Source organism: Pezoporus wallicus, unplaced genomic scaffold (genome assembly GCF_028554395.1).
Source record: "Pezoporus wallicus isolate ANWC-B61680 ecotype Strahan unplaced genomic scaffold, APGP_CSIRO_Pwel_v1 contig_6787, whole genome shotgun sequence".
Taxonomy (NCBI): Eukaryota; Metazoa; Chordata; class Aves; order Psittaciformes; family Psittacidae; genus Pezoporus; species Pezoporus wallicus.
Genome location: NW_026636951.1, coordinates 1 through 10,466, shown reverse-complemented (window position 1 = coordinate 10,466; position 10,466 = coordinate 1). Strand labels below are relative to the sequence as shown.

At 57.1% G+C, this 10,466-nt stretch overlaps 2 protein-coding genes across 2 annotated transcripts; one reads left to right on the top strand and one right to left on the bottom strand.

Moving 5' to 3' along the window:
* The first annotated feature begins 52 nt into the window (after positions 1–52).
* Positions 53–701, top strand: LOC130595476 (V-type proton ATPase subunit e 2). The gene is made up of 3 exons (XM_057402238.1): positions 53–226; positions 301–348; positions 564–701. The coding sequence occupies exons 1-3, from the start codon at positions 123–125 to the stop codon at positions 655–657; spliced, it is 246 nt and encodes an 81-aa protein (XP_057258221.1). The 5' UTR covers positions 53–122; the 3' UTR covers positions 658–701.
* A 4,955-nt stretch (positions 702–5,656) lies between these two features.
* On the bottom strand, positions 5,657–10,460 carry ENTPD7 (ectonucleoside triphosphate diphosphohydrolase 7). The gene is made up of 12 exons (XM_057402243.1): positions 10,398–10,460; positions 10,137–10,322; positions 9,837–10,042; positions 9,602–9,755; positions 9,145–9,248; positions 9,016–9,072; positions 8,396–8,544; positions 8,154–8,320; positions 7,101–7,425; positions 6,936–7,021; positions 6,662–6,823; positions 5,657–6,494 (listed from the first exon to the last, which is right to left on the bottom strand). The coding sequence occupies exons 1-12, from the start codon at positions 10,403–10,405 to the stop codon at positions 6,266–6,268; spliced, it is 1,833 nt and encodes a 610-aa protein (XP_057258226.1). The 5' UTR covers positions 10,406–10,460; the 3' UTR covers positions 5,657–6,265.
* Positions 10,461–10,466: the final 6 nt, after the last annotated feature.

Sequence of the window (10,466 nt, the reverse complement as noted above, 5' to 3'; positions counted from 1 at the left end):
GGCGGTGGCGCCAGCGCGCCCCGCTCCGCCCGCGGATTGGCAGCCGCGTGCGGCTGGGGGCAGAGCGGCATCCGGTGCGGCGGCGGTCGGTCGGTCGGTCGGTCGGTGGGCGCGGAGCGGCCATGACGGCGCACAGCTTTGCGCTGCCGCTTGTTCTCTTCTCCGCCTTCTGGGGCCTCGTGGGCATCGCCGCCCCCTGGTTCGTGCCCAAGGGGCCGAACCGCGGGTGAGTGAGGAGGGATACCGGGGGTGGCGGTTGCGGGACCGGGCCTCCTGCTCCTAACGCCGGTGTCTCCGCAGGGTGATCATCACGATGCTGGTCACCACCGCCGTGTGCTGCTACCTATTGTAAGTACTGCGGACAGGGCGCCTATCTCCCCCTGTTTCACCGGCCCAGTGATTGCTGCTTAGCCTCCTGCTCGTGGATGAGTGGGGACAGCCCTTGGCGTGCGGCCTGCCTCCCTCCCGGGGCAGCAGCTTCTCTGCCGGCCCCTTGAGGCTGCACCCTGCCGGAATCCTGGGATGTGCTGCCGGGGCTGACGGCAGGTTGGGTCCCATTGCAGCTGGCTGATTGCGATCCTGGCCCAGGCCAACCCCCTTTTCGGGCCGCAGCTGAAGAACGAGACCATCTGGTACGTGCGCTTCCTCTGGGAGTGAGCAGTCCCCAGGAGCCGGTGCCTGAACAGAGACCCCCCTACCCAAATCATTGTGAGTGCACAGAGGGCCAGGGTGGCTGAGGTGTCCCCACTTGCCTGCTAGTGTCTGGCTGGGGAGTTCAGCCTGGCCCTTGGTGGGTGGGAGATATTCTGGCTTGTGTGCATTGTGGCAGTGGTGAGTTGGTGTCCGTGTGGTGTTGCTGAGCAAACTGACCACTTCCCCCTGAGCTTGTGGTGCCCTAGATTTGTGGGAGCTCCCTCATGGATGCAGTTTGGTGCTAACTTCTCTTTTCTCCCTCCCCCAGCTCTTGCTGCTGTTTCAGCCTCCTGTACCAGGCACCCCCCCCCCCCCGAGGTCCTGGGACAGAAGCTGGACAGAAGCTGGACCCAGTGCCCCAGCGCTCCCTGAGCACTGCAACCTGGACCAGGCCCTGAGCACAGGATGCAGCACTCTGGGATGAGGGTCTAGTCAGCCCGGCCCTGGGAGCAGCCACACTGCCAGGGAGAGATCCCCTCAGCTGGCCCAGTGCTGCAGTCACTAAGACTGAGCACTGTCCTGAGAGGGATCTGTGTGTAGTGCCAGCAGATCCTGTCCCTGCGGTACTTGCCCTGCTCCCTCCCGTGCACTCAGCCCTAGCCCCCCAATGGAAACCCCTGCTCTTAGTCAAACTACTCAACTAGTTGCCATATCCCTGCTCATTTCAGGCACCGGCTGCTCCTCTGCATGAGCAGGGAAGAGCCCATTGCATCCTCTGTTGCCTGGTCAGTCCCCTGTGCCCCTGTGGTGGGGGTGGTCCTTGCTTCAATTCTGGGTTGGAGAAGGGAAGGCTGATCCTGGAAGAGCATGTCAGCCCCCTTGGGTGTGATGAGGGAGGTGCTGGGTGCAAGGTGGGGGGTTCCCTTGCTTAGCAGCCTGCTGCAGGGGATTAAAGGGGTGCTGTGTCCCCTCCCATCTCAGCAGCGAGGGAGCTGCAGTATAGCGTCTAGGTGTCATCACCACCCCAACCTGTGTCCAGGCTCTGAGAAGAACCAAGTAGGGCAATGTGCTTTAGATTACCCTTTATTTATGAGGTAATTTATCTGTATTTATTTGTCTGTATTTGTTAAATTTGTGTTGTGGAAATAAATCTTTTTCCTAGTAAGTGATGCTGGAGGCAGTCACTTGCTGTGTTGAGACTGAGAAACAGTCTTGGCTTTATTCAGACTTCCTCCCTAACCGTGCTCTTGCGCCATGAGAACAAGGATCATTGGCTGTTGGGCTGGAGGTTGGAAGCACACCAGTGCATGGAAAGTTTTCTCCTTCATGCCACCTGTGCAGTGGTCCTGTGGGACCAGGGTCACACACAGGCAACAGCATGTGCTAGAAGGAGAACTGGGTACCTGCCCAGGCTCACCTGTGGTATGTGCCTGTGCTGGGGCCATCCCCACAGCTGTGCAGCAGCTGGAGAGCTTAGTGGCCTGCTTCCCAGCTGGGGTAGGGAATAAGGTAAAAAGCCTCTTCCAGAGGCTCCAAGTGTCCAGGCTTTTCCGTTTAGAGGAAGGCAGCAGAGGATGCTGTCTCCAAGGATCACAACAGTTAAGGTTTCTCCAGCCAATGAGCCGGGTTCAGTTGGAGCTCGGCTCAGATGCCTCTATACAAATGCCTGTAGCATGGGGAACAAACAAGAGGAATTAGAGATGTGTGCACGTCTACAGGGGTATGATATAATAGGCATCACAGAAACATGGTGGGATGGCTCCTATGACTGGAGTGTTGGAATGGAAGGTTACAGGCTCTTTAGAAAAGACAGGCCTGGCAGGCGGGGAGGGGGAGTTGCCCTTTATGTTAGGGATAGGCTGGAGAGTATGGAACTGTCTGGGGACAGGTGAGCAGTTAACAGAGAGTTTGTGGGTCAGGGTTAAAGGGAATATAGCTATGGGAGACATTACTATGGGGGTCTGTTACAGACCGCCTGATCAAGGAGAACCTGCGGATGAAGCACTCCATAGACACACAGGAAAAGCCTCACGCTCACAGGCCCTTGTTCTCATGGGTGACTTCACCACCCTGACATATGTTGGAAGGACGGTACGGCCCGGCACAAGCAATCCAGGAGGTTCCTCAATTGTGTACAAGACAACTTCCTTCTGCAAGTAATAGAGGAGCCGACAAGGAGAGGTGCCATGCTTGACCTCGTGCTCACCAACAGGGAAGGGCTCGTTGGAAATGTGACGCTCCAGGGCAGCCTTGGATGCAGCGATCATGAGATGCTCGAATTTGAGATCCTCAGGACAGTGAGAAGAGCGTGCAGCAAGCTCAGTGCCCTGGACTTCAAAAGAGCAGACTCTGGCCTCTTCAGGAACCTGCTTAGTAAGGTTCCATGGGATACAGCCCTAGAGGGCAGAGGGGCCCAAGACTCTTGGTTGATACTGAAGGATCACCTGCTACAGGCTCAGGAGTGTTGCATCCCAACCAGAAGGAAGTGCAGCAGGAGGGCCAGGAGACCTCCTTGGATGGATAAGGAGCTCCTGAGGAAAATTCAAATGAAAAAAGAGGCTTATAATAAGTGGAAGCAAGGACAGGTGGCCTGGGAAGAGTACAGGGATGTTGTCCGGGAAGCTAGGGACCAGGTTAGGAAAGCCAAGGCCCAGTTAGAATTAAACTTAGCTAGAGGTATTAAAGATAACAGGAAGGGATTCTACAAGTACATAGCAAATAAAAAACAGACTAGGGAGAATGTAGGCACCCTCATGAAGCTCTCGGGAGAACTGGCTACACAGGATTTGGAGAAGGCTGAGGTTCTGAATGACTTCTTTGCCTCGGTCTTCACTGGCAAAGACTCTGACCAAACCACCCAAGTCTTGGAAGGCAGACACAGGGTCTGTGAGAATGAAGAACTTGCGCCCACTGTAGGAGAGGATCTGGTTCGAGACCATCTTAAAAATCTGAGCGTGCACAAGTCCATGGGTCCTGATTAAATCCATCCATGGGTCCTGAAGGAGCTGGTGAATGAAGTTGCAAAGCTGCTGGCCATCATATTTGAAAAATCATGGCAGTCAGGTGAAGTTCCCGACGACTGGAAAAAGGGAAATATAACCCCCATTTTCAAGAAGGGGAAAATGGATGACCCAGGGAATTACAGACCAGTCAGTCTCACCTCTGTGCCTGGCAAAATCTTGAAGCAGATTCTCCTGGAAGGCATGCTAAGGCACATGAAAAACAACAAGGTGCTTGGTGACAGCCAGCATGGCTTCACTAAGGGGAAATCCTGCCTGACCAATCTGGTGGCCTTCTATGATGGGGCTACAGAACTGACGGACAGGGGTAGAGCAGTTGATGTCTACCATGGACATCCTGGACTTGTGTAAAGCGTTCAACACTGTCCCACACAACATCCTTGTCTCTAAATTGGAGACACATCAATTTGATAGATGGACCACTCGGTGGATAAAGAACTGGCTGGATGGCTGCACGCAAAGAGTTGTGGTCAATGGCTCAATGTCCAGCTGGAGACCAGTAACGAGTGGCGTCCCTCAGGGATCGGTGTTGGGACCAGTCTTGTTTAACATCTTTGTCACTGACATGGACAGTGGGATTGAGTGCGCCCTCAGCAAGTTTGCCAATGACACCAAGCTGTGTGGTTCGGTTGATACACTGGAGGGAAGGAATGCCATCCAGAGGGACCTCGACACGCTTGTGAGGTGGGCTGATGTCAACCTCATGAAGTTTAACCATGCCAAGTGCAAGGTCCTACACCTGGGTCAGAGCAATCCCAGGCACAGCTACAGGTTGGGCAGAGAAGAGATTCAGAGCAGCCCTGAGGAGAAGGACTTGGGGGTGTTGGTTGATGAGAAAATGAGCATGAGCCAGCTTCAGTGCGCGCTCGCAGCCCAGAAAGCCAACCGTATCCTGGGCTGCATCAAAAGGAGCATGACCAGCAGGTCGAAGGAGGTGATCCTGCCCCTCTACTCTGCTCTTGTGAGACCTCACCTGGAGTGTTGTGTGCAGTTCTGGTGTCCTCAACATCAAAAGGACATGGAACTGTTGGAACAAGTCCAGAGAAGGGCCATGAGGATGATCAGGGGACTGGAGCACCTCCCGTATGAAGACAGGCTGAGAAAGTTGGGGCTGTTCAGCCTGGAGAAGAGAAGGCTGCATGGAGACCTCATAGCAGCCTTCCAGTATCTGAAGGGGGCTATAGGGATGCTGGGGAGGGACTCTTCATTAGGGACTGTAGTGATAGGACAAGGGGTAAAGGGTTAAAACTTAAACAGGGGAAGTTTAGATTGGATATAAGGAGGAAATTCTTTCCTGTTAGGGTGGTGAGGCACTGGAATGGGTTGCCCAGGGAGGTTGTGAATGCTCCATCCCTGGCAGTGTTCAAGACCAGGTTGGACAAGGCCTTGGGTGATATGATTTAGCATAAGGTGTCCCTGCCCACGGCAGGGGGGTTGGAACTAGATGATATTAAGGTCCTTTCCAACCCTAATTATTCTATGATTTTAAGGTTGGATCAGTGCTTCCTTTGCTTGGGAGCTTTTGGAGCTGAGCTAGCTGAACTGCTGGAGTTAGAGAACGCAGGCAAGAAAGCAACTGTATAATTACATCATGAAACAGTGCTATGCAGACATGTTGGTCCCATCATGGCATCAGCTAGGAGCTGTTGCTACTAAAAGACAAGACCCATCTCAATGGCTCAAGGGGTTTGTTTATTGCTACAGAAGTGGCAGCAGCTGAGTTCAAGTAAAAAGTGACAAAAACTTCATTGGTTCACTGCTGGGCTCCAGCCCCAGGAGAGGAAGGCTTGTGCCTGTGCACAGCTAGGCTGGAGTGAGGTGGTTCCCCCAGGGGCAGGGCCAGCCTGCACGAATGTGGAACCCCGGGTCCTGGTTTGTGCCTGATTAACGTGGGGGACACCACGGGGCAGATGCGCCCAGGAGGGAATGTACAGAAAAGCAGCTACTCTGGTGGTGCTTTAGGGACCAGTCCCCAAGTCCTCAGGAGCCTGGGACCATGGGCGATTGTCCTACGAGAGGGAAACATGGCAAAGAGCAGGACAGCTCTTAAGGGATGCTCTGAGAGGGGCCAGGCTGGGCAGAGCAGAACAGCCCAGTGGAACTCTTGGCTCACCTGCATCCTGCAGTAGCTTTGCTGGCCACTGCTGTTCTCCAGCCCATGGACTTGTCAGGCACTGCAGAAGGGCCACCCCCATGATGAGCTACAGCACTGCACCAGGTTGCTCTGCAACCCCCTGTTTGAGTCACGGGGTGCCCCAGTGCTTCAGGCCACAGCCCTGGGTTGGCCACCTTGGTGATAGTGTCCTGTTTATCTGAGGGACCTGCCAGGGCCGCAGCCTTGAGCCCGCTGGCAGCAGAGGACTTTGCTCTACACCACGTAGCAAGGCAAAGGCCAGAGGCCAAGGAATGCAAAGATTACATCTGGAGCAATGCAGAGAGCCAGGCTCCACTGTCCATAGCTGCCTCAGGAGCCCATAGCCTCTGGTTCTGATACGGAGATGACAGAGTGCAGAGTTGAGATGATCTTTAAGAAGGAGTCCAAGCCCTTGGAGTCCAGGCTGTGAACCAGTCCTGGTTCTGCTGGTGCAACTGAACAGAGGGTACCACCGTTGTCATGGCCCATTCCCCTGGCCCAGCGGCACCACCACCTTGTCCAGCCAGAGCAGGTTGAGCTGAGCCAAGCGCAGCTGCCGGTGGTGGATGCGGCGCAGCCGCAGGAGGTAGAGGACTATGGCCAGTGCCACAACCAGGATGCAGGCAAAGAAGAGATAGTGGTTGTAGACAAAAGAGAGGCGCAGCCAGGAGGTGTGTGCTTGCCGGATGCTCTCCTGACGGAGATCCCTGTGGAGAAAAATGTCAGGACTGGCCTGGGATGCCATGGGGTACTACCAGGGTCTGTGCCACCACTCCCCCTTGCCAGGGGTGGCAGAGCCCTCGCCTGGTGTGGTAACTCCTGCCTCTCTTCAACCACCCTTCCCTGAGCAATGCCATCAGCAAGCCAATGGTACCTGAGTGGCAGAAACCGTGTCTTGTAGAGGATGGCTCCCAGTGTCCACTGCACCTCCCGGTCATACACCAGCTGGGCTGTGCGCAAGCTTGGGTAATCCAGGGGGAAGCTGAAGCCCTGGTGAAGGACTTGATACATCCAGGCTGATTTGAAGCACTGATACCTGCAGGGGCAGCAGGGTCATCAGCCAGACATTACCACCCCTACCCTGGTTCCTTATTCCAGCAAAGGCCCCACAGGAGGCCCAGCCACGGCACTCCCCCAAAGCCACTTACTTCAGCCGGTGCTGGTCAGCATGAGCAGAGTAGAGGCCACCACGGAAGCGCCGGGTCAGCACCTCCCATCGCTGGCTGCAGTATTCCTGCGGGAAGGAGAAGTTGGGGCTCAGAGCAGAAAACACACCCCACTCCTGCCCAGCCCAGGGCTGGCATAGCACCCACCTGGGCAGCAGAGGTGAAGGTGGGGGCACTGTAGTGGCCCCCCAGGCGCAGCACATCCTCCGTGCAGTAGAAGAACTCAGAGAAGCCATAAAACTCGCTGTTGCCAAAGTCAATGGGTGCTTTGTAGGCCCCCACCAGGGAAGCCTGGCTGCTGTTGGTCCCAGCCAGGAGGGGCTGCAGCACCTCCGCACAGGCTGGCCAGTCCCCTCGTCCCCGCACAAACAGGGTTTGTCCACCCCTCACCACTGTATCCTCCAGCCCCATGGGCAGGCAGGGGTCCAGGAAAGGCATCTCAGGGCTCAGCCCCATCTGCTGGCTGTGCAGGCTGGAAAACAAGCCAGGAAAGAAAGGTAATTGCACAGGGGGGTCCTATACCACCCCCCAAAAGCCTAGTTTAGTGCTGTCCTACATCCAGATGCCCTCCACACCAAACAATGCCATGTCCCCTTGTGTCCCACAATGCTGGCACCCACCCTGCCACTTCCTGACAAGGCCAAACTTGCCTGATCTGTCACACTGCCCTGCAGCCATAAGCTCTGAGCACCTGCGGAATGCAACAAGGTACATCCCATCCCTCCCAGCTCACAGGGATCCAGACCCCTGCACACCCCCCGGGGATCTGGAGGCAGAGTTTGCTCCTGGCACAGGAGTACCTGGGCACTAAGCCTCTCTGCCTCTGGCGACAGCTTCACGGAGGGAAGGAGAGACACGAGAGAGAGCTCAAGGCAAGGATGCAATGGAAAGATGTGCTGAGTGAATCGGTGCTGGAGAAGGAGGGAAAGTCAGAGCAGGAAAAGCTGAAAGACACCAGAGGAGACTCCCTGCAGCCTGCTGCGAAAGGAGGAGGAGGAAGGCAGGGAGCTGCGGCACCGATAACACCTGCCAAGCCCATGCACCCTGTGCCAACCTCACAGCTGTTGCCCATGTGGCTATGGGAGCTGGTACTGACATGGGCAGCTCCTGAGACAATGCGACAGGGAGGGCGTCATGAAGGAAGCAGCACCCCATTTTGCAATGCCCCAGCAGGGACACCGCTAGGTGAGGCAGCAGTACCGGTTATGTACATAGGTCTGGTTCAGCACAAGATCCTCATAGCGCTGCCGGGCAAAATTGCCCCCAAAGCCCAGGAAGGTGTTGACGTAGACACGATACACATGGCCGGTGTGCTGCACATCACAGCCCAGGTTGAATTCTGCCAGCAGACTCTTAGCAGCCTCTTCCTGGGGACACAGAGAGGTCTATGGTCAGCAGCGGCTCAGGGAAGGTAAGGGCTGATCTCAAGGACACATACACACCTGCTGCGGGGAGGAGAAGGCTCTGGAGTCAGGCACTTCATAGGCAATCTGCAGGGAGGCACCCCCCATGTCTAGGATCCCAACTGTTCGTTTCCGAACCAGGGACTCTCCCTTGTCCCCCAGCGCTACAGTGACCACCGCATCCTCTTCTGAAAGCCACAGCAATGTGTCAGCAAGGGCCTGCGGCAGCATCTCCTCCCTTCCACTAATAATCCCCACTGTGGCCTCATGGGGCTCCTCCACCCCTGCAAGCAGCTCCCAAGGATCACCTGCAGGGCAGCAGGTCCTGGCACTTGGGACTGGCCACCCCCTGGCTTTGTAGGTTCCCTCAAAGCATCCACCACTGGAAGCCACTACAGGAACGCTACAAACCTTCTCTCCCTGGCTCTTCACGCAAAATAATGCAGGTGCCCCCTTAGAGGAAGTTGTTCCTGTGACTGGGGCACGTGCCCCTCTGGGTCCCAGGTCCAGGAGGGTTTCACACACATGGCTTAGGGGATCAGGCGCACTGCCTGGCCAGAGGGGCAAATGCTGACTGCTCCAGAGCTTGCTGCTGGAGCTTGCCCCAGCAGGACTCTGCTCAGAGCCTCCCAGCTGCTCTTACAAGCAGCCAGACTCACCGTCATCATGATCAAACCGTCCCAGGACAAAGTTGATGCCAATCCAAGCATACACACCTGCATGACACAGAAAGCGTCATTTAGCAATATACTAAAGGGAACCAAGCAGTGCTTTGCGGCAGCTCCTACCTTCCTGTTTCCCTGAGATCACTTCTGCATGTGATTTGGAGAAGAGGAAATCAAATTCTTGGGGCACATTTCTCACCAAGTCCTCCAGGATTGCAGCTTGCTGCCTGCAAGGGCACAGGAGAGGGACATTCACCAGAGATGCTCCTTGGCAGGAATGCAGTAGATGGTGGGAATCCTGCAACAACACACCCCCCACTCGGCCCCTTGAGCCCTGCTGCTGCCCCCAACACACTTTGTGAATGAGAAGCTAGATTGACTCCTTTGAAACTTCAGTAAAACGTGTCTCCTCTCAGCTACCTCTCAGTGTGCTCGAAGCACACTTTTTCCTTTCTCACATCCCTGCCCAGGATTCCCAGTTCTCCCAGTAGGCTCAGAACAGGGTAGCAGTCTTCCCCCTTCTCATGGCTGAGGCACCCCAGTGGGTGCCTGGCTCCCCCAACAAGGGACAAGTTCTCACCCCTCAGGCAGCAGCCGCATGCCTGCTGTGCAAAGGATGTAAAGCGGAGTCTCCTTGTGCTTCCGAGCCGGGACGTGGGCTGCCGCGAACTGAAGCAGAGGCCGCAGGTAGGGCGTAGCTTGCTCAGGGGCCGCTGCTGCCGCCACAGAGATGCCTGCCCAGGAAGAAGGTGCCATTAGCTGGGCAGCGGTTGGTGCCCATCCCACACAAGGGGACCAGGAGCAGCGGCACTGACCTGGTTTAATCTTCTTGACGACGGGGCGGCTGTTGCGGTCCCTCATCTGCCTGATGTCCAGCAGGTCGTGCGGGTTCCCGTTGTGCGGGGGCCAGAAGTACACAAAGACCCGGGACCCGCTGCTCCCGCAGTCCACCACCACCCCGTAATTAAGGGCCGAGTCCTCGGTGTCGGTGGCCGTCAGCTCCTCCGCCCGCGCCAGGTACCTGGGAACCGGGGAGGGGCGGACACGACACAGGCTATCTCAGCACCGCGCGCAACGGCGCGCCCCGTGCCACCGGCAGCCCCGTCCCCGCTCACCTCTCATCGCGCCGAGCGGAGCGGCCCGGCACGGCCAGGCCGCGAGGGGTGGTGGTGGCCAGCAGCAGCAGCAACAGCAGCACCACGGTGACAGCCAGCCCCAGCGCCACCGGGCGCTGCCGCGGTGCCGGGCACGGACACGGGCATGGTCCCGCCGAACGCCACGACGGGCAGGAAACGCCGATCCTGCGGGCACAGACCACAGTTCAGCAGCGCGCCCGAGGCAACCCCGGCCCCGCGGCCAGGCCCGGCCCGGCTCACCTGGCCATGTGCGCCCGCCGCCGCCCGCCCGCGCATCGCCCCGCTGCCCGCACTCTCCACCGGCACCGC